At 37.3% G+C, this 24,372-nt stretch overlaps 1 protein-coding gene across 7 annotated transcripts in view; it reads right to left on the bottom strand.

Moving 5' to 3' along the window:
* Positions 1 to 1,411: 1,411 nt before the first annotated feature.
* The window catches only part of LOC584365 (ergothioneine biosynthesis protein 1), a 47,915-nt gene continuing 24,954 nt past the window's right edge, over positions 1,412 to 24,372 (bottom strand). For 4 of the 7 annotated variants that reach the window (XM_011676218.2, XM_011676217.2, XM_011676216.2 and 1 more), the window contains exons 6-19: positions 23,449 to 23,589; positions 22,908 to 23,034; positions 20,090 to 20,207; positions 15,326 to 15,489; positions 14,868 to 14,949; positions 13,387 to 13,534; positions 12,678 to 12,770; positions 11,052 to 11,216; positions 9,609 to 9,771; positions 8,458 to 8,723; positions 7,718 to 7,915; positions 7,100 to 7,178; positions 2,258 to 2,363; positions 1,412 to 1,709 (exon numbers count right to left, since the gene is read on the bottom strand). In XM_011676218.2, the coding sequence (XP_011674520.2) occupies positions 1,586 to 1,709; positions 2,258 to 2,363; positions 7,100 to 7,178; positions 7,718 to 7,915; positions 8,458 to 8,723; positions 9,609 to 9,771; positions 11,052 to 11,216; positions 12,678 to 12,770; positions 13,387 to 13,534; positions 14,868 to 14,949; positions 15,326 to 15,489; positions 20,090 to 20,207; positions 22,908 to 23,034; positions 23,449 to 23,589 (1,974 nt within the window). In that variant the 3' untranslated portion in view covers positions 1,412 to 1,585. Of the gene's footprint in view, positions 1,710 to 2,257; positions 2,364 to 3,245; positions 5,374 to 7,099; positions 7,179 to 7,717; positions 7,916 to 8,457; positions 8,724 to 9,608; positions 9,772 to 11,051; positions 11,217 to 12,677; positions 12,771 to 13,386; positions 13,535 to 14,867; positions 14,950 to 15,325; positions 15,490 to 20,089; positions 20,208 to 22,907; positions 23,035 to 23,448; positions 23,590 to 24,372 lie in introns of those variants that run through there. The other 3 variants (XM_784225.5, XM_011676220.2, XM_030996906.1) reach the window with 3 other exon arrangements.

The raw sequence follows: 24,372 nt of genomic DNA, 5'->3' as shown, positions 1-24,372 counted from the left end.
GGTTGATGAAAGATTTCCAACACAGTTCAACGAATTATAATCAACTGGAATACAACTTCTAGATAAAAGTACTGTTGTGTTTCTAAATTTTTGAAATACACACCCTATTTTACCTATGGTAAATTAGAGTATTTCATTATACAATCAAACCTGTCTATAGCGACCGCCCAAGGGAAAAGTGGTCTTCGTAGACAAGTGGTCTTTGTAGACAGATTCCTTCAGTGCATGTTTCAATGAGAAACCATTTTCAAGGGAAACAAAAATGTGGTATTTGTAGACAGGTGGTCACTAAAGCAGGTTTGACTGCAAAAATGCATTTCTTGGAATAAAGTACATCTATGGCTAATTTTCCAAATTGGATCAGCATACATTCTGTATCTCCATGTAATTAGTCATGCTTATATTCATTAAATATTTGACACTCTGAATATATCCACACTCCATACTACTTATGACTTTATGGGGATCGCACAAACATGTTTTCTTTACAAATGTCATCTTCAATTAACTAATGCCCTTGTACCTTCATAACGGATCAAGACAGAGGGCGCTGTTTCAAATTACGCTATGAGCTTCTTTCATTGACAGCGTGCTTGTTGTTGGCCTGTCAGTACTCTTGCTTATTACAGGTCTATACTGAATGGTTTAAAACAAAATTAAGGTTGGCACAAAGGTAAAAAACTTTTTTTTCAACAAAATAATTATATTTCCATAATTATATATATACAAATACATCTACATAGTTTACTTTAAAGGCTATTTGATTGTCAATCGATGAAATATCTAAGAATCGACAAGACTGTAGATAAATTACATGTATGACTGCCGACTGATTTTAGTAGAAAATGCATAACAACGAGGTAATGATTAGAAAGATAGATTGGCATTGAAATAAACACTTGGTGTTAATAGAGAGAACAGAAACTTGGGAAAAAGAAATACAAAGGCTACAAGCATGAGAGAACTCTTGAAAAGAAACGACAAGGGTTATATGAATTTTGAATGCATACTTCAAAAAATATAAACAATATAGCTTAGTCCTCCCCATCTAAACCTATGGCTTAACTCCATGTATATACTGATTAACTTTAACCAACAGTAAACAAATTCCATTCTTTTCTTTTTCAATGAAAAGGTAAGAAATCCATTTAAAGGCCCACTGCACTACTTGTAGCTACTTGCGCCCTCTATATAACAAACAATGCTTAATCGGTGACCATTGGTCCCCCATGATCCTTTTTTTCTTATGTTAACTGAGAGCTGAGTTGATGAGATAACCACCTGTCCATTGACCTTGTAGGGCGGTCTAATCCCTCCTGTAAACTATGGCAGATAAGCTTTAATATGAACATGCATGATTGATTATCCTGTAAACATTAATATCCACCTTACAATATGTACAAGATTAATAACATCATAGAATCTGAGAATAATGCAGATCATTCACAAAAGTACCTCTTCTAAATTATCAAGGTGAGGACTCTGAGGAGCATGAACATTTTCTTTGGTGAATTTGGAACAATCGTTCCAATGGTGCACGGATCCAGCTGCCAGCTTACTGTAAGGACGGGGTAGCGGGCGTGGTCTAGGCAGACTGGACATCTTCTCTGGTCTTCAGACACCACACGGTGGCCCAGGTTTCCTTGTCCGCTTCGGTCAGCCAGTAGTCCAAGCCATAGTGCACGGCTAACGTCTCGAGGTAACGCAACCTGAAGAAAAAAGAAACAACCATGATTTGACTTTATCACCTCTGAGAACTGTATCCCACAACTACAATAGGTCATAGGTAACACTCTGTTATGTTATGTATCCCACTATTGATTCATCTATTGGTCCGTGTATATGTGACATGTCACTACAAAACCCAGCCATTCACAATGTTTGCTACTGAAGATTGCAATATGGCCACACACACAAAAAATTCTTAAGATGTTATCCCATTCGTAATCTGCGAGACCTACAATGTATGCAAAGAAATCTGCTATACAAAATGGCGTCTCTACAGATGGAATCCACTTGCACACATTAACAGTTGCTATGTCTGGCAACACTCTGGCATATTTAACAGTTGTCAAGGGAATCCTTTCTTCAAGAAGTTTGCATGAAATTATGAAACAGGCCTATAGCACTCAGATTATGCATAATGCTGTGGAAGGAAAGTCAGGGTGTTAAAAAAGGTCACTGATTAGGCATTGTTTGCTATATTGAGGGCGAAAGTAGCTATAAGCAGTGCAGTGGGGCTTTAAAAGAGACTTACTTATCTCCGACCATCGGTTCGAGTTTCTCTCTTGTCCAGTCGCCGAGTCCAGAGATGACTACAATGCCGTTAGGATTAAGAATCTCCCAAAGTCTGATCAGCCAGGCTATTAAGTAGAAAAACATTGATTCAAACATGCATTAGACATTGTGAAGTGCATGATCGGATCCATGCATGATCATGACGTGCTCATTGCATGCTGAATACGCTTTCATTTTGTACTAACCAAATGATTGTCATATCCCATGACCACCACATGGTTATGAAATGAAATACAAGAAGAAAAAGAACATTGCACTTGTTCCCAATGGAGAAAGAAGAAAGGGGATCGAAGAGTAAAGCAACAACTGATATTGGCTCGCAACGTAACTTCATTTTCAAATAGTTCACATTTATTTTTTCATGGGAATTAAACACAACAGATTCCAATAGTATGCTGTCTTTTTTTCCACAAAAATATCAGATTTTTCTTTCGATAATTTGAGGTTCAGGCTGTTATCTCCTCTGTATTGAATCATATCTAAGACTGTAAAATGTTCTGCATATACACATCCGCATGTTGCAGTGTTAAATGGTCATCTAAATCCATGTTTTACGTCAGAGCATAAACATCAATTGTTGCTTCACTATAAGATTGCAGCTTTGTCAGTAGCCTCTGGAATTCCCAGAGACAATCGACTAGGTTCATCAAAATGGCCCAGAACATCTGAAAATAATTTCCTTTCTTCTCAATGGCAACTTCTGAAACATGAACAAAACTCTGGAGTTGCCAATTCGAGGATTAATGGATTAACAGAAGAAAAAAATGTGGCAAAAGGAAAACACACGAAGTCGGTTGATAGTTTCCTGTGTTTTCCCTTTAATTAAGTATGAAATAAAATAATAGGGATTTAAAGATACCATTAAACACTTTTTTGAAAGGCTGACCACGGTTTCAGGAGATCTAATTCAACAAGCTCCAGGGCCAAGGCGTTTTTTTTTTTTTTTTAATTTTTGAAGAAAAAAACGTTCTGGATAGTTTGCAGTAGACGTCTAGTGTACCCTCGAATGTGCATTCGGCCAACATGAATTTCCAATAACAATATATTTCTGATCATACAGTGTTTATATGTTTAATAGTATCTTAGAAAGGATCCTTACTAGAATAAATGCATATAAACATGCAGGTTAAAAAAAGAAATAGGTATATAAAACATCAAAAATAAAATAAAACTGAAGAAAAAATTGAAATATTTCTTACCCTTTACCAAGCTCCATCAGTTTAGATGAGATTTTTTTTAATTTTTTAATTTTTATTATTATTATTATTATTTAAACAAATTTAGTTTTAAATTATTATTATTTATTCTGTGCTGACCCTTTTGAAACTTAAACAAAGTTTTTCAAAGGGTATCAAACTTTGTCTTGGTATTCTTTTCTCTTTTTTTCTTTCTCTCTTTAAATGTTGCAGTTCACTCCTCTTTAAAAAAAACGCTTTACTTTCTTTGGCATAAAAATGCACATTTTAAATATTGAACAAGTGGTATTTGTTGTCACAAGTTACATACAGCTGATGTTTTTATTCATAGACGAATTCATTGACCATTAAATTATTAAATAATGAATGTAATAAATTGTGTTTTTCACAAGACAAAATTTGACCAGCACAGATAGATGCAATATGGAAATGCTTTGAATAAAATAAAAACTTTAGTGTAAATCTTTTATTGAATTGAATGTAATGAATTCAAGCTTTGTTTTTCTTACTTCCCATATAGGAAGTTTATATTGCTTATTGAATACGTTTCCTATGAACACATCCAGACAGTACTACCGAACGTTATTGTGTTGCTGCTGTCGGCAATGCATCTTACAGCCAGTTCATTGAAGTGAACATTATCTATAAAAGAGACTATAACTAAATCAAACTCATCTTGGATGTGCTCATAGTACAAACCAGAGAACTTGGTTTCCCATGATCCTAATGTCTGTGTAAATGTATGATTTTTCTATTTTCATGTCATGAATTTCCATTTAAGCGTTTTTAGTTGGAACATTATTCTAGTATTGATATTTCTTTTATATCTGCATTTCCAGATTGCATTTTCATGATGATTTTAACCTTGATCTAATGTTTAAGAACTATTTTAGAGGGACGTTTAGACTTGCAGAGATGAAAGATATCCTTCACGCCATTGTCACGTCTTGCTCAGCGACTGTCAGGATCATTTGCCAGAACCCACTTCAAAACAGTTTGTATCCCCATGAAACAAACATGTATACCCTTCCTATCATTGGGTTTTTCCATTACAAAAATCCAGGAGGCTTATGAAAGAAACATAAGCCAATGAAATTCCAAGAAAATGAATGAAAATGAAACTGTGTTCTTCCTTTGCAAGTTACTTCTTTTTCCCTAATAGTAATATTTCAATATGTACACTCAAGGTTATAAAAGTGTCCTTAAAAGATCATTTTCAATTTTTGTTTCACATTTATACTATTTCCATCCCTTTCACATGACGTAAACAACTTTAAATACCCCTAATGCAAATAGCCTGGATGTAGAACAGATCTATATAAGTATATATAACTATAGAAGTATATATAACTATAGAAGTATATGGGTATAATCTAGCAATAATATATCTACATGTATATACGCTATGAAACCTACACCTAAAAAATCATTGCATGATTAAAAACATGGATTTTGGCATTAGGTTTCCGGGTAATATGTAAAATACGAAGAAAAACAAATACAATTGCAACATGAACAGGTGACTATTAGGAATTTGCAAACATTTCTTGTCTTGAAAACAGTCCTAATTAACAGCTGCAAAAGATTCGTGTTTTAAAAATTGTATACTTTTTTTCTTCTTCACTGTGTATCCCACCGCTGCTATCCAAATAGTATTCTATTTTTTGTTAAAACTAAAAAGCTAGAAAAGCACAGATAAGAACAGTAACTTGCAAAGGATGTATGATTTTGGTTCATGAGAACTCTGAATGATTTATTCAGCCATGTCTTGGAGTGGGTTCTGGTTTTGTTTAGGGGCACCTATCCTAATTTTTCATTTAAGGAATAATTAGACTTGCAGGGATGATCATGATAGACCGTGCTTTACATACATTTTGACCTGTATAAAATAGAGAGAAAAATCAGGAAAGAAAAGGAACAATTGAATTAAATGATCTTGTCGATCGGCAAATGAACACGAGTGATCTGAAATATACGCCAGACTACAGAAATGGGGAAAGAGGATACACAAAGATGTAAACACAGATATCATGATGAATGATGAATGAAAACACACTGCATTAAGAAGTATAATCACAATCAAACTTCCCTACAGTATCCAGTATGAAAAAGAACGTCCTTTGATCTTTAAAATGTAACAATTCTTGAATTGAGGAAATGCTAATTTCAATCATTGTGATATATGGCACAAAATTAAAATGCGAGTTGGTTTTGTTCCCATTTCATTATAAACCAATAGCCTGCTTTTCTTTCGAAAACTGGATACTATGACTTTTAAAAAAGGCTAAAATATTATACAAGTAATACTTTTTCCAGTCTCAATAGGAAACAAGTAATTGTTATTACCGGTACTAATTTAATTCTTTACTTATTTTTTTAATAAATATTTATGAAATCAGTAATCTCAGACTTAAATTGTATAAGATTAGAAATTGTCTGGTTTCAATCTAGACTAGGATGATTATTTTCACATTCCAATGATTTTCCACTTCAGATAATTTTAGTTATCAAATTTCAGTTATTCAAACTAATCGCAATTAATCAAATGTGAGCCTTAAATGCTGGCATTTAAGTATAAGTGAAGCTTAGTGCTAAACTCAATGTGTGTCATCCAAGAATAAAGCGTTGGAAATGTACCGTTATATCGAGATTGAAGGATTATCAAGTTGCCTCTGCTGTCATCCATTGGTATTGTGTACAGAGCTTTCACAGGACATTGGTTTAAAATCACACTACTGCATGCACTTCATTTTACACAATACAACAGTCATCTTTGCAGATCACTGACATAGACCATTGTCAGTGTGCAGAATCAAACCTGTTGGACAACCTCACATCTATCATAGAGAACCGAAGTGCCAACGTAATATTCGCTTATCGTCCTGGTTTCACGAAACCGTTATAGGTACAAGTTCACCGACATCCCATTGAAATGCATGAATTAAGTTTAACAGGTGTTTCAATAGGATGTCGGTGAACTTGTACTTATGACTGTTTCATGAAATGCTGCCCAGGTTACTGGTTCTTAACGACTGAGCCTGCAAAATCATTCAAGCAACGGGCTGGAGCAGGGCAAATTTAGTGTTTGGGGCTGGTGTGATCACCACACCATTGTTTAGCACAACATTGTTTGGAACCAGCAAACTTGACAACTTTGGTACTCTATTGGAACCTTACCACACACTCTTACCACAGACGAGATAGACAAAGAAAGACCCATATACTCACATCAATCACTGCAAAGAGAAGATTTTGTGTATGACCCTTCACCTCAGAAACTAATCATATTTCACCAGGAAACCTTCAACAACCAACGTGAAGGTAGGGATGTAAGTTATCAACAGTAATGTGGCGAAATCAACATCAGCCATCGTTGGCTAACATTGAATTGATATATCCATCGAGTGTCCACAATGTACCAACCAAAACAGAAACTTGGTGTTTTTGGGGGGGCGATGAATGAAGAATGGTGACTTGAATTGGCTCTGAGGCTGAGAGTCGATCACACTGGTAATAAAAACTGATAGCAAAGTTTATTGCGATCAATTTTCATAGAAGGATGTGAGAATGAATGAAGCAAAAGAAGCCTCGAGACTCTGTCCTACCTTTCTTGTTCTGTACTCTTTCTAAGCAATGATGTACCACCAGGTCAAACCCACTGACCTCATTGGGGATCCATGTAAACTGCAAGTAAAATATACATCAATGAAGAGGATTTGGACAAAGTTTCTAAGGAAAGGAAATGCATATTATTTGTTTAGGTTTTAAATAGCTTTGTAATAGTCTCTGCGTCAAAATTTGTCTCACAATTGAATGTATTGTGTCAATAGAATTTAAAGACAGCACAAACTATCTTTCATCCTTTATTTTAAGAATTATGAAAAGTCTATGACTAGAAATATTTCTTTAAAAGCTGTTTGGTTTTATTCTGGTTTTCATAACTCTTGTCAAATCTTGATTCTTAGTCAAGATGTCTTTGCCACTCCATACATCCAGGAGAGAAATGGGGACCTGGTAGGAGGACGAAAACCTTGGTGTTCGTAATTGCTATATGCCCTCTCAGTGACCATATGGTAGGAATACTCCCCAGGGAGTGGAGGTGGTACACATTATGCATGCATGAATTTGATGAACAGGGTAATAATACATGTAAATCGCTTAGAGATGGTGTTTCGTAATCGGAGCTATATACGAGGTACATAAATCTGGGTTATTATATTAACCTGTTTCATGGTGATCCTGGAAGGCTGGGTACCCGAGGGTAGTTTTGCAGTGATGGTGCAGCCATTGTGCGTGGACTTCTTGAGGCGTTTGGCGGGTCGTCGACAGTCATCCTTGGGACAGTAGAAAACCTTCTGTTTGTTGGAAAGAATCTCCTCAGCCGACTTCAGAAACACTTCACAGTATTCTAAACCAATCACCTGAATTAAAACAATGTGGCAGAAATTGACAGGTTTTTTTTAAAGAAAGTATACATTCGAGAAGTGTTTTACAAGCAGCATAGGAAAAAAGAGGGGAATTTAATGAGATCGGGCATATCCTATCTTTCAAATAAAAACACCTTCTGTGAAGCGAAACAAAAATAGAAATATATTTCTCACATAAGAGTACACTGTAGACAATGCAGGGAAGTTATGCATCCTCAGTTGCATAAATAATCAGTAATAGTTACAATAATCAATTAGTGATTATTCAATAATCCATTAGATCATGAAAGGAGATATGGGCAATTTCCCATGCATATGCACAATAAGATCTATTTCCAATATCTTAAAATAGTGCATCACTCCAAGGATGAGCTGCGGATGATGGGGAAGGGGATGAATTGTCAAGTTGCCGCTTTATTCCTTATGGATACCAGGACTGTACCTGTGATGAAAGTCCACTGTGGCTGTCTCTGTTTGTTTCACAAGAAGAACCTAGCCTGTAAAGCATTAACCTAGCCCCATAAAGAAGCACCTACCTGCTCAACCTCTCTCGAAAGTTCAAAGGTCAGTCTGCCACACCCGCACCCTACGTCGAGGGCACGGGACACCTTGGTTCCGTGTCTCTCGGCCACGCCCATGCACACTTTCCTCAGGGCCGAGGAGAGATTGATGTCGTCGAGGACGTACTCGTTGAAGAGGCGCTCATCGGCGCAGGTCTGGGTCTCCGTCAGAAGCTGTCGGTTGGTGGTGAGGACGAGCTTCTTGGTCGTGTCTTCCAGGGGTAGAGATACCTCTGATGGTTCATAATAAAAAACAATCTTGAGTTAAGGGTATAGAGAAAATATTTTTCAAGAGATTCTGACTTATAGTCCCTCTAAACTATGTATTATGCAGTAAGTCACTTTGGGGATACCTCTGAGGGTTCATAATAAAAGACAATCTTGAGTTTAGGGTATACAGCGAAAAAGTATTTCAAGAGATTCTGACTTAAGGGTCCTTCGAAACTGTATGTCATGCAGTAAGTCACTTTGGGGATACCTCTGAGGGTTCATAATAAAAGACAATCTTGAGTTTAGGGTATAGAGAAAAAATATTTTTCAAGAGATTCTGACTTAAAGAGACGGTTGAGTTCTGGGAAGAGGTGAAAATAATTTGCGAGCGTTATCATTGTATTACGCAGGTGTGGAAGAACATAAGATAAGAAACATTCCCTGAAATGCATGGCTCTACCAATGCCTTCATATTCTAAATATGGCAAGTAACATCATAAAAATCGGGACAGATTTGTATGCCACATGTTTGTGTAGTCCCATATACATCTTTCTGTGTACAGTGCTTGTAACTTTATCATGACTGGGCCAAATTTCTTATCATTTTGATGATTCCAGAACCTTGCAGTACACACCAATACCTAAATGCTAGATGATCAACCTTTTCTGATCGATTCCACAACGTTTCTTTCACAATGCAATCGCATAACCAGAACTCAACTTTATTTTTCAAGTCCCTCTAAACTAGATGTCATGCAGTAAATCACTTGATTGGTCATAAAGCTCAATATGTACATGCCCAGGACAAAGTATTATATGGGAGAAAAAATCAAATTAAGAATTCTTTCTATGCTTTTACCCCTTTTTTTACATTTTCAACAATCACGTTTACGGATGTCAAATAGAAAACTAAATACCGTGATCCTGTTGAGCTGGGTTGAGCACAAGTCTGACGGGCACATCTTGGTCTGGTGAAGCAGAACGAGCTAATCGGAAGCCTGCATGCTGGAAGAAATGTCTCCTGAAGGCGTAACGAGCAAACTTTGAGGCTTCGTCACCTGTCGACATCCATGACCCACCCTGATAGAGAAAGATAAAGTGACAAGGCAATCAAATCAAGCACAAATGCAAATGTATCACATCTTGGAAAAATTAAAATGCATTAAATGAAGTAGAAATGAAATGCATTAAATCAAGTAAAAATTAAAATCTATCAAATCGGGCACATGCAAGCAAACGTAAATATGTATTAAAAAGGGATGCCAGCTCAACAGGATCATGAAAATCACCTAGCATGAGCTATTTTGTACACAAACTAGATGGAATTCGACTGCGCGCAGTCGAAAATGATGCCTCCGTCATAGAGCAATTTTACAAACCAAAACAGAAGAAATTTTTCGGATTCAAGTTCAATTGTAATCCATTGACAGGTTCTCAGAATATCGTGATTACAAGCAATTTCTCTTATACATATATGACCCTTTGATCTTTGACCTCATGACCCTAAAATCTACTCAGTTCATTGGCTCTGCAAGATGTTAAATAGTAATCCATCTGTCAGTTCTAATGAGAATGCGTTCACAAGCTATTTTTGCATACATAATGAGCCCATGATCTTTGACCTTTGACCTGATGAACCAAGAATCTACTCAGTTCATTGGCTCTGCAATTAACATACATGACCTAATTTTGGCAGGAATCCATCAATCGGTTCTTGAGATAATGCGATCACAAGCTGTTATTGCATACATAATGTGTGCTGTGGCCTTTGACCTTTGACCTCATGTCCACTAAATCTAATCAGTTCATCGGCTCTGCAAGTAACATACATGACCTAAGTTTGGCAGCAATTCATCAATCGGTTCTTGAGATAACGCGATCACGAGCTTTTTTTGCATACCTAATGAGCCCTGTGACCTTTGACCTTTGACCTCGTGACCCCAAAATCTAATCAGTTCATCGGCTCTGCAAGATACATACATGACCAAAGTTTGGCAGGAATCCATCGATCGGTTCTTCAGATAACGCGATCACAAGAACGGGACGTACGTACGTACAGACGTACAGACGTACGTACGGACGGACGGACAACCCGAAAACATAATGCCTCCGGCTACTTCGTAACAGAGGCATAAAAAGCCTAAACTATGGTCTGAAAATAACTCACCAGGGCCTGAAAACTGGCATCCTTGATTAAAGCAAGTAAAAATGAAAATCTATCAAAATCAAATGCAAATAAAAATGCACGGTATAAGATACAAATGAGAATGTATCAAATTTAGCAAAGATGACAAGCAAAAAAAATATCAAACTGAGTGAAAATGAAAGAGTATTAGATCAAGTAATAAAGAAATCCTTACGAGGATGATATTGTGATGGCCATCATAGGTTGGTGAAGAGAAGTCATCATAGAGATGGTGTGTCTCGTTGCCCGGGAAGCCATTGAAGTGATCTTCCACCCATTGCCACACGTTGCCAAAGACATCATGGAAACCCTTCTCATTGGCTGGATACATGTTGACCGGCTGTGAAGGATAGAAAGATACACATGTATTAACCCTTTGACTACTGAATTCTCTCTTTCCCATAGGCACAATACGGGGACCACTCAGTTCCTTCCAGTAGGCAATGAGTTAAGAAGGGCGAATGTAATGTTTGTGGAGGTGTTGTGGTCTAGGGGATAAGTCACCAAACGGTAGATAAGGAGTATAAGGAGTGTCATGGTCGAGTGGTTTAAGGCGCTTGACTGGAGATGCGAAGGTCAAGGGTTCGAATCCTGACACACGGCATTAATATCCTTTGGCAAAAAATTATCATGCACTTGCTACTCTCCATCCAGGTGTTAAATAGGTACCCGGTAGGATGCGACCGCCATTGTTGGTCAAGCAGTTTTTGAGCGTCAAGTAACGTCTGGCTTGAATGCTCCCCAGGGAGTGGAGATTGTGCACACATTGTGTGCGGCAAGTATTGAATCCAATGACAGGGTTATATTATGTATGTAAAGTGCTTAGAGACATCATAGACGTATTAAGTGTTATATAAAAGCAGAATTATTATTATTATTATTATTAGATCACAAGGTGCAGTGTTAAAATCCTCGCCCGGCAATAGCATCTTTTGGCAGGACGGTTCTCTTTATTTGCCACTCTCCACCCACTTGTTAAATGGGGCCCTGGTAGGATTCAAACGTTAACATAGTTTGCTCAGCATTGTGAGCATCTGCAAAATGGTGCCTGGCTGGAATGCTCCCCATGGAGTACAAAACGTGCATATTTTGTGCGCGGGAAAGCCTGAATCCAATGATCAGGGTAATGATACATCTGTAAAGCGCTTACAAAAATTGTTGATGTATCAAGCAGAATATCATCATTAAAGTGAACTTGTGTATAATGACCTCTCTATGTCGACGAGAAATTTCTCTGTAGACAGGAGGTGAGTTTAAATTATCAACTGTGCTTTCTATCTTCAACTGTCTTTGTATTTAGATTGAATGAAAGTAACACTATATAAAACATTTTCAGTAAGTTTATTGGACATCACTCCATAGTTTAGAAATACATGTACTTGTATATCTCAAATTACATTTGTACTACAAATGTTGAAAAAACATGACATATTGGTTCAATTCAAATTGAAGCTTTCCACAAGTATATATATATATATATATATTCTTATAAGGCCCGTCTTCGTCAGCTTGAGTTTGCCAAATAAACCGCTATTTTAACTATCCTGATCGCAAATTAACCAGTTAATTTGCGTCTTCATCAGCCCGCAGTTGCAACTCACAGAATATTTGGTCAATAAAATATCCTGATAAATCTTGGTCTTGTTTCCAAAATATCCTGCTATTTGGGAAGTTTGTGATGAGCGTATCTGTCTGGTGAAGATACAATTTTGAGCTTTGGGATAATATCCAGAGTCTGAAAATAGCAGGTTACTCGGCAAACTCGAGCTAATGAGGACAGGCTTATGGAGTCTATACTTACTGTTGATGTGCCAAAGACAAGATTGATGTTGGATTTCTTGTGCAGCTCTTTGTCAAAAATCAGGTCTGATTCTGTTCCTTTGGAGTTGGGAGCCTGCAGTATCAAGACAAGTGTAATATATCACATAGGATTGTATATATTTCACTTGAATCTTTGTTTGGATGATGTTGTATCAGGCATTGAAACATTACTTATTTGGGGGGGGGGGGGTATATTTGCTGATTTTTATTAAATGGCATTCATACATGAATAAGCGAAGGCAGTACGCAATTATGTTTGGGGGAGGGGCGGAGGGGGGGGGGGGGCTCTCTGTGGATTATGGAATATGGGATAAAGAGTTTTGAACTACACATATATGCATGCTTTGACTTTAGGTTATGCAACAAAAGCCTTTTCATTCCTGAAATCATTCTTGTAAGGGTCCAGCTATATTTTTTCATCAAATTGCTGATGAGAATGTTGAAAAGCTATATCCCTTTTTTTATGAGCAACATCTTTCCTGGATATTCACATAATCTGATGTGTATTTCTTGTTTTATAAGATTATGTTTTATTTGTTTCATAACATGATTTGACTAATGACCAGTCATTAGCATTTGATAATGACCGGTCATTATCAAAATTAAGTGTTAGGCAAAATAAATGCCTGGTCATGTGTACGCTCTCAACCAGTCATTTGATTAGGATCCACGTCATCATCTTATATTACCTGTTGATCTCTCATGGCATTGTGCTCTGATTCAGTGGGCAGTCTGTAGTCTGGACCTTTCCAGGCTGCGTAGGCCTTCGCCTCATGGTAGTTCACTTCCACTGGCCAGTCCCAAGGAATGGCAGTCTCTTCACAGAATGATCGATACCTACGCAAGAACAAGCAGTCAAATTTAATGTTCATGAAATTCGTTTGCGCAAATTTCCTCTTGGTGGCCCATTCATTTCTTGACTAGTGGTGGTTATTTTACCTGACTGCTAAGAAAGCATAATTGCTTGTTAGTAAGCAACCAGAGGACAGAGGCTTTAGGTCCTCTCTGAGGGACCTGGTAATGAGGATTAATGCCTTACCACAGGGCATGTTCAGCCTCACTTTACAATTCAATGGCAATCCAACCTTTCTAACCAGCTGAATTAATGACAACTCTTCCAATTATTGAACATGAAATTATCTTCACCTTGTAATATTTCCTCACAAAACAAAAAGTTCTATTTTTTCAAAATTTTTGAAAAATAAGATTTTTGTCATATGTGTGATGGCACAATTGGACCAATCATATAACAGTACATCATAGTGACATTACCATTTCCTGGTTTCAAATTCTGAAATGTATAGTGACTGCATTTGTCATAAATTCAGAACTTTCCTTATCAATCCTCTGATTAGGTCAAACTTTCAACACTCCGCTCCTACATTTGTTTTCTTTCAGCACAAATTGGTTAGATTTCCCTTAACAGTGAAACTCTAAATACAGCGAAACTTATTTATCGAGACCGCTCAAGGGAGATGAGAGATGTGGTCTTTACAGGCAGGTGGCCTTTATGTTACAGGTTCCTTCAGTGCACATTTCAATGAGAAACCATTTCAGGGGGAAAAAGCGTTTTTTAAACACACATGGTTTTTCTATTTGGGTTGTCGCTAAAGCAAAACTGATTTTATTAATTTTTCATGATATCGGTGGCAGCGGTGGGATATGTCTCTCAACTATTATCAATGTTAAAATTTCCTCCATCCATTTTCTCAGGCATGTGTCTTTTAATTAACCCTTTAGCAACTAAACCGCCCAAAACCGCCTCTCCTTTTACTCATCTAACCGCCCGAAATCGCCTGCCTGTTTTCAACGCGCTGTAGTATCCTTCTATGGAGTCTACCGTAATAATTTCATACATGCGTAATCCTTACGCTGTCTACAGTAGGATTCTGCATAGAAAAATAGCGCATGTTTCATATTGTTCAGAACAGTGTCAAAATGAGAGCAATATTGCAACATCTTCCAGTGAGTAATAGGCAATTTTTACAAAATCTCTAGTTGCTAATTGGTTAAGGCAAAACTTCCATAAGTATATTTGGTTATTTCCTGTCCAATAGGTTAGCAGGAATAACAAAAGATACACAAGAAATAACATCGCAGGTTTGATTTTTCTTGTTATTTGGAATAAGGAGTTCATCTAATGGTTTTTTGTAACGCCTGGATGAATTACCTGTAAGTGGAAGTGTTTTGGTTCACGTCTGGCTGACAATGTGAGTGACCAGCCAACACTCCTCCACAGCCGGATACACAACCTACAAAACAAATAAAAACACAGCAATATGACAGCTATCAATTGTACATACTACATACCCGCAGATAGTCATTAACATGAATTCACGACAATAACAAACACTTCTGGTTCAGTTAAGGCTTGGCTCGTTTAGATATGACGAGGCAAAACAGCATCAGATTTTTGTTTGTGTGTGATAACGTTAAGTGTAATATGCTTTACATTTCTAAATCTCATAACTCAAAGCTTACTAAATATGCATAAGGCCTTTATTACACCCAATAAGCATTCATTTTTTGTAAAAAAAACCTAGTATTTTTTTTGGCCATATTTGAACAATTTTCCACTTTGGAATGTCATTTCCATGTTCATGTAGTTGTTAAAAAGGGACTACGTACCTTCATTACACACCCAGAATGACGGGTGCTTGGCCTGGCGGAACGTCCGCCACTTCCAGCCTTCCTTGCTCCAAAGCCCCTCGTTGTCATATCCTTTAGCCTGGACAAATTTCAGGAACTCTCTATTTGTGATCAGGAATTTACTAGCTTCAAAGCTTGGAACACTGCATACAGACAAACAGAAGATATCACATTACTTGCATGTACATCTATATAAAATAAGCCAGATACCCTAATAAATACCACGTGGGGAAAACGGCAGTGATATGGCATTGATTTTGAACATACAGGTACTAAAACTTGGCTTGTCCAGGTCAGAAGGGGGGCTAGAAATTTCATCCCACCGTTCATTCGCAAATAAAACATTTTATTAGAGAATATTGACGAAGTATATCACAAGCCAAACTATTGATGAAATCTTACTTTCTAAAGTCTATTGTTCTTTCAATACTGAATTTTTCCACATGTTTTCTGTCTCAAACATGTACGTTCGTGTTCATGATCATGAACATGGCCATACAGTCATGTATGATTTATATGCATGACTTAGATTATACCATTACAATCATTTTCCTTCCACTGCCCTTATGCTGCCCTTCCACAACAAAACAGCATAACTGACATTGATTTGAGTGTTTCTGAGATATAGGAAAAATCATGTATTTCAATTTGCTATTAAAAGTGTTTCAATGACTTATCAAAATAGGTAATTACAATATTTTTTTAAATCCTAAATTTCATTTTAACATGTGATAACTTGATGTTCTGAGTCGATCACCAACACTTTAATAACTCAATTTTGCAAAATATGTCAGTTATGCTGTCTTGTCATGGAAGGGCAGTATAGTGAAACATGGCCACCACAGCCCCTGAGGGGCAGAATCATGAATGTTATTCTCAAAAATGAAAATTCACATCAGAACATAATGCTTTAGCACATCGACATAGTGGTCTGCTACGTGTGACATCCTTTTAAGGCACTGGCAGTAGCAGTCTACTTTGTCGATGTGCAAATCTTAAAGTCCCTATTGAATACAACACACAAGTGCACTCAGAGTGAGCTAGTTATAAAATCATTCAGCTGCTCATTTGGATCAAAAGAGCCGCTTTTGGATCCACTACAATAAGTTTTTTGTTCTTTCTATTTGGTATTTAGCGGTGCAGAAAAATCAATACACATACTGGTAGTTACTGAAGCAATCAGTTCATGCAACCTTTAAAGAATGCTTTGATGACAATACATGTCAGCAGGCTGACTGGATAAACTCCCACTTTGTGAATGTCTGTTCCTCCCTACCACCCCTGGATCGCAGGTCTCTTCCGGCGTACTTGCCAGCTGATTCACCACCGGAAATCCAACCTTACCAAGTGTACAATAAATTGAAGAAACTGAAGATCTCAAAGTCATCTCATACTAATGATATTCCTTTGAGACTTGTTCGTGAGTTTGCTGTCGAATTATCTGTACCATTATCTATCATTTTCAATTCCTGTCTACAATCGGGTATGTTTCCAGAGTATTGGAAAATCGGTAACATCATTCCGATTCCTAAAGTAAACCCATGCAATTCTCTGGATCAGTTACGTCCTATCTCTGTAACACCAGTCTTTGCTCGTGTCTTTGAGGAGTTTCTTGTGGAGTGGATTAGACGTGATATTGCCGATCATATAGACCCCCGACAGTTTGGCAGTGTCAGAGGCTCTTCCACTGTACATTACCTCCTCAGCCTGGTTGATTGTATTTTGCGTGAAACTGACAAATCGGGAACGATTGCATCAATTTGCACAGTTGACTATGCCAAAGCATTTGATGCTATCGATCATACCGTTTTAGTAACTAAGATGATAAATATGGGTGTCTGTCAATCTATCATTTCCGTTGTGTGTGACTTCCTGAGTAACAGATCCCAAACTGTCCGCCTTGGTGGCATTACCTCTCAAGTTCAATCCATAACATGTGGTGTCCCACAGGGCACCAAGCTTGGCCCAATCCTATTTCTGATCATGATCAATGATGCTGCAGACTTCACCCCAAATAGATGGAAATATGTTGACGACCTTACCCTAGCAGAATTCAGAAAACATACTCAGCAATCACAATTGCAAGATCAGGTCTCCCAGCTAACCCAATGGTCCAGCACAAATCACATGACGCCTAAACCGTCAAAATGTAAGATCCTTAATATATGCTTCATGCGAAACCCTCCACCTTTCCCTGAAATCAAGATCGGCGATTCTGTTCTTCAGGAAGTCACACACCTGTCACTGTTAGGAGTTACTTTGCAATGTAATATGAAGTGGGGTCAACAAATTGATCTCGTCGTTCAAAAAGCTTCGAGACGATTGTTTATGTTGTGTATCTTGAAGAAATACAATGCATCCTGTAGTGATCTAGTTACCATTTACGCATCCCATATCCGTCCCATTCTAGAGTATGCCTCACCTGTCTGGTCTTCTTCAATCACTTGTCAACAGTCTGAGAAAGTTGAGAGAGTTCAGAGACGTGTGACCAAGATCATTCTCGGTTTCACCCCTCTCACCTATGATGAAAGGCTAGAGAGTCTAAATCTGCCCTCCCTTCAAGCAAGAAGAATAGAGCTTGATGCTAAGTTTGCCCACTCGTTACTGACGTCCCGACACAGAGACTTACTTCCACCATCTAAAGATTCCTTGCCCAATTTTCGCCCCCTCCGTAATAATCATGGTTTGGTCATTCCTAGGTGCAGGACTAGCCGATATCAAAATTCTGCTGTTCCTTCTCTTGTTTGTGCAATTAATAAACCTTGATTCTCTCTCTCTCTCTCTCTATCTCTATCATCTTTCTCTCTCTCTCTCTCTCTCTATCTCTCTCTCTCTCCCTCTTGCCTTATTCCTCAGAATCTTTTAATTGACACATTCACAATTTGGTGTACGTTATATTTTAATAATGGCATTGTATAACTAATTTTTAAAGTTGATTCCAATTTGTAATATATATATATTTCTGTGTGGTTATCTTATCAACTCAAACGTAATTATGTTAATTCAGGTTTTAAGGCTTTTATCGTTGCCTATCTTCAAAATATTTTTCCCCCTTTTTTCTTTGATTGTTTGGTTGCTCAACATTATTTTTGTCTGTTTATCTGCTACCATTACCATATATCAGTTTAGTAATTTGATGATCTTGACCCTACTTTCTCTTAGTTTATTTTGGTATTGTATTGATGGAATTGTATTATTTTTGTCATCTTTATTTCGTATTGTACTTGTCATACCTTTCGTTTGGCTCACTATTGTATATTTACTGTATTTATAACCGTATTGTATAATTTGTAAACATGAACAGTTTTGGTCCTTGGACCTTTGAATCATGTATATTTATATGTCTTTTTAAACCGAAATAAATAAATAAATAAATAAATAAATCCATGGTATGATCAAGGTTGCTGTGGCTTTTGGCCATTCATATTTGAGGGAATGTCATCTCACTAGTTATGACTAAATAGCTGTTTGCAGTGGAAATTGGTGGTGTTGCTGATAAAGTACTAATCAATAAATGATAGCCTCATTGAAAAAAGGTGGAATTTGAAAACAGGTGCATTTTCATCTGTTCCCATCAGGAGACAAAAGACAATTGATTAAAATTCATATTTCTGCAAGCGAATCCGCACAAAGAACTATATTCTATTTTTATCTTGTTATAAAATCTTGTTGCAAGTAATAGGGCAAGTCTGTGCTAAGGCTGTGCACAACAGTGTAATGAGGTACCCGAGTACACTCCCAGGCTTACAAGCGAATACTCAAATATTCGGACGCCATGTTTTTTTATAATTTTTTTGAATTTTTTTGAATTTTTTTGATCTTTTTTTATTTATTTATTTATTTTTTATTTATTTTATTTTTTTTGCCACCACCATACCACTGGGGCAGTATCTCACATCGCCGAAAATGCATGCAATTTTACTTTTAGTTGCAGTTGAAGGCGCCGATTTAATAATCATAATAACAGTAAACAATGCTGTTTTAAAAACCAAAGATGGCAGAATTATCCATTTTCCTCCAAGTCTAAACAGAAATCCAGACATTTGGTCCCAGTTTCTGAGTGGTGAGTTTGACAGTGCTTGAGTTGGGAAGCATTTTTACCAATGGCACCATGCCAGCGGCTGCCGCTCACCCAGGCACGGGTAAGCGTCGGCCTGGACAGTTTTTTTTTTTTTTTTTTTTGCGGCCGAATATTCGGGTACTAAAAATCGTACCCGAGTAGTTGTCAACCGTGCGGGTACTCGAGCTTTCGACTACACGTCTGGTAAGTAACCAACTCGAATATATCTAATGAATGTATGAATTTGCATGCCTTCTACAAGTAGAGCTTGAATCAGACCAAATATCCAGCTTATATTTTGTGTGTCCATGTATGCTCCCAATATGATATCTATAGATATAGGAAACCACTGTAGACTTGCCCAGTTACACATCAAGGGGTCAGTGACCCAAAGACGTAACTCCATTTGGGCCATTTTGAGAAAAAGTGGTTTATGTGTCACTGACCACTTGGGCCTTAAGAAGTTAAGTCTGTTTCACTAGCCATTGACTTCAATGGGGTGTTAGGTGGAGTTAAGTCTTTGTGTTTCCTGAAAAGCCCACTTTTTCTGAATATTTTGATATCAAATATTCATTTTGGCAAAATATGGAGTTACGTCTTTGTGTCACTGAACCCTCAGCATATTTCATTTGCTTTGCATGGCAAATAGACATGACAATCGTCAAACTTTAATTGGCTTTTACCTGGCTTTGAGTTGTGGATACTCGTTGTCCCAGCCATAGGAGGGGAAGTCCCTGGGTTTCCCCATCAGCACCTCGGTCGCCTCCACTGGTAGGAAGGGGTTCTTAACAGGACTCTCACCTGGTGGGAAGGAGAAAAAAAGATGGAAAATTAGTGCATTTCATGTTAAAACACAATGAAGAAATGAATATCAAGTGGGGTGAAAAGAGCTATGATGTAGGCCTTAAACATGCTAAGCATGCTCATTCTTATCATTAGATACAAAATGTGGGCCAATTATGCTCTAGTCATTTTATTTACTTTAAAAAAAAATTGTTTGCTTGCTTGCTGTTTTTTGGGGGTTATTTTCTCCCTTTTTTCCATTTTCTTTCTTTTCTTTTTTCTATTCTATTTATTAAAGATAGATACCGTATATCTATATAGGAGGGCAGTTACAATTATCAAATACTTAATAATAAAAGAAAATGATAGTGTCAATCTGCAATTGACACCCAAACCAATTCTGAGAGTGTCTTGTATTATTCTGATAGAAAACAAATTTTGATAGGAGGAAACTAAGACACTGTTTGGATTTGATATCATATCTCCTGGGACATAGGGACTTTTAGATTTGCACGTCGACATAGTGGACTGCTACGTGTGACGTCCTACAAGGTACTGGCAGTGTGGTTCCCGCTAATTGCAACTGCAGGCTGATGAAGACGCAGTTCAACTGGTTAATTTACGATCGGGATAGTTAAAATAGCGGGGTTATTTGGCAAACTCGAGCTGATGAGGACAGGCCTAATATGAAATTGTATACTGGGACAAAGTCCATCCCTCACACAATTTTTCATAATACATGAATTGTTTTTCATAAAGCTGTCACCAGACTATAAACTCAAAATGTCATCAAACAATCTTTGTCGGCAGATAGTAAAATATAAAGTAGAACAGGGCAATCATAGATAGGCGTTATGTACACAATATGAGATAAGGCTGTCAGACTTGACACTCTGAGATTATTACCACAGCTTTAAAATGGCTGCTATTACGGCACTCTAGCATTTCAAGGAATTAATTCCTGGCAGGTACCCATTTACCTCACCCGGGTCAAGTGCGGCAAATGAAGATTAATGTCTTGCCTAAGGAATTCAGTGCTGTGGCAGGTATTCAAACCATGTAGCCTGCTATTCACAGTCAAGTGACTTACACACTAGACCACAACACCTTTTTTAAAGGGTACATTCTTCCTCATTGAGGGTCTAAAATCCATATCAAAAGTCTTTTTATTACTGAATTTTGTGAACCTTCCAGTCCCAGAAAAGGGGGTGTTTCCATTTACTGTACCACTTCTTTCTGACCTGAGAACAAATACAAGTCAGTTTCATAACATTTAAATATTACTAAATCAACATTCATATCATGCATACCTCGGAGATCACAAAATCATTGTGTTGCTCAAAGTGTCATTTTCGGGAAATTTTTAAAAAGTTAATCGTATTTTTTCGCACGTCCAAAAGATGACCGCGCTCGTAAATTGTGCGATTTTTAATAGTTTGCATAGTGTCATGAATATTCACTAGCAAAAAAGCCAATCACAGAAACTGTCTCATGAAAATGCCTCCGTGTAGAAAATGAATAGGAAAAAAGTTGGTCAGATTTAAGTGCCAGGTGGGTCAGAAAAAAGTGATACAGTAAATGGAAACACCCCAGAAAAGGTCTAATCAGCTGTGCCAATCAACATCTTTTACACACGTCTAACCAAATACTGGGACATGTAGCTGTTGACGAAACAGCCAGGTTTGATATACCTTGCAATTTTTATATAATTATGAAATATTAAATTTATACTGGTAGTAGACCTATTCATGATCACATAATAGAGTGGCGTCTATTTGATGTTACAACACAATTGCCTTGAACTTCATTGATGCATTAATTGATGAAGTATTTATCATGCTTCAGCAAAACTGGGCCAAAAAGTGAACGCACTGGCATTGTTTGGGTATTGCAAAACGCAAATGAATAAAGGGTATATGTAGGTCACAATCTGGAATGGATTTTCATAATGCTCTCCTGATGCAATATCAAAGAAGCATTCATAGCACAAATACCATAAAATTCAAATCGTTAAATCATGCTGCAGCAAAATGGGGCCAAAAAAGGGGACCCATGGCCTACAGCGCATTAGAGTGAGGAATCTTAGTGAATGAGAAGAATGGCCCGTACTCTACTAAAAATTCAAACCCGACAGTGGGTTTAGGCTTTTTTTCAAAATAAGGATTAACGGAAATTAGTAAATTTTGTAAAGGCATTGTTTCACAATGTTTCCAGTTTTAGAAAATCGGAGATGCATGGCCCTATGTGTTATCAGTGTCTATGATGTGGTGTAATATTGAAGTCTTTAAAAAATTGCGCATCAAAATGATCATGAAGTGCTTCAAAAAAGTAAATATCTTTGAGTGACCGGTTTTACCATACTCATTTCCCCCTATAGATGGTAGTGTTGTTCAAAACTGTTTGGCAAACGGTTTTTGACATTTCTAATTCCAATCATGAATATCTTGATAATCAGACAGGCGATCGTCTTGTAAAAGTCACAGAATTCATGCCTGACCTAAAGGTTCATGATTATGATAGCAGCATGAGCTAATTAAATCCAGGATTTAGTTTAGAATCTGAGACAAATTAAGATACCCAATCCCTTTAAACATGATATTCGACCCGCGATCGGGCTAAGGCGAATCAGCAGAATATAGACCAACAAGTCAAAACAAGTCCACCAGTTTACAATAAGAGGAAAGAAAAGAGGGGTCTGTCGTCAACAAATATTCTTACCGAAGGTGAATGGTCCAGAGACCCACTCATCAGGCTTTCTGACCAAGGAGACTGGCAACTGACGGATCAGGACAGATGAGGTCTCGATGTGGATGCGCTCATGCTCGAAGCCCATAAAGAGGGCCCACTGTAACGAGATGGATAATGAAAGGTATTGGTTTAGAGGTTCAACTTCATTTTAGTTCCAAATACTTTACCCTGTCTTTGCCATCATTCAGTTCTACCAGATATAACTCCCCATACCAAAAAGATCCTTCTTGATCATTAATTCTGAATAATCATATTGCTCATTTCATGTATCAGACTTAATCATTACCGGTAAATAAATTGTTGTCTGACACTACATCACAGTGACATTATCAACTTGCCAATTGATAATTCCCAAACACAGAGTGCTTACAGCTTCAAAACTTTGTCACTCTTTATCCAAGTTCCTTCAAATTTTTAAGCAATCTGCTCCTCTTATCTTTAGACTGATTAAATTCCCTCAAAGCAACTTATTACCATTTGAAATATAAGCCAAATCTTGGTATATACTCACCCATTTACTTTCTTGCGTAACAGGAAGTTCAAGGGGTGTGTCTTCGATGACCTTACGGATGACATTGCGAACTTTGAGCCTGAACTGGACAACGTTTTCCAAGGATGGCCACTGGTAGCTTCCGCCCATGCGGTAGTTCTCCTGCATAAAATTAATACGATTTGTCCTAGTTTAAACAAACTAGACAATTTTTTTTCTTTCTTTTTAAAAAGTATTTATTGAAACAATTCTCATACATAATAATAACATGTTCGTATAGACACAATATCTGCCATTTCTTATTATGAAGATCGAGACAATTTTCTTAAAAGCAATTATACGTTCCATATTTTCTAAATGTTTAAGAGCTCGTAGAAAAGAAGGGATTAGTGGAATAACGTTTTGCTTTCTACAAGTAAATATAAAATATTTTGCAAAAATGATAACTGTATTGACAAAATAGAGATGATTGGTTATAATAGTATCAAAAATATATAACTGGACTTGCGCAATAGAGTTGGCAATAAACGTTGTTCATATCTGTCACGTAGGAGTCAGATAGTATCTACTTTAGTGTTCTTAACCAAATACTCAATGACCTAGATTACAATTATGAAGACATTGCAAACAGATTACGGATTCATGCAAGGTTACACTTCGGTCTCATCACTGCAAAAAGTGCAATCCTTGCATAACCCAAGAAAACCAACAAGGGATATTCAGGACGCCACACCTACTTTTGTACATAGGCAAGTCCGGTGCACGTGGAGGATACAGGATTTTTTTATGGGGGGGGGGGGGCGAAATTCCGAAGAAATTGCAGAACTTTGATTTGGAATATTTGTGTCTCCTAAAAAGGTACCGGTACACATATGCTCATTGGATTCAAAAGTGAGCCACCTACTGGTTGCCCCCCTCCCCTAATATCTGCAACTAGTGGGGACT

The sequence above is a fragment of the Strongylocentrotus purpuratus genome, unplaced genomic scaffold (assembly GCF_000002235.5).
Source record: "Strongylocentrotus purpuratus isolate Spur 01 unplaced genomic scaffold, Spur_5.0 spur5_scaffold_3, whole genome shotgun sequence".
Lineage (NCBI taxonomy): Eukaryota > Metazoa > Echinodermata > Echinoidea > Camarodonta > Strongylocentrotidae > Strongylocentrotus > Strongylocentrotus purpuratus.
This window is presented reverse-complemented; position numbering and strand designations above follow the sequence as displayed.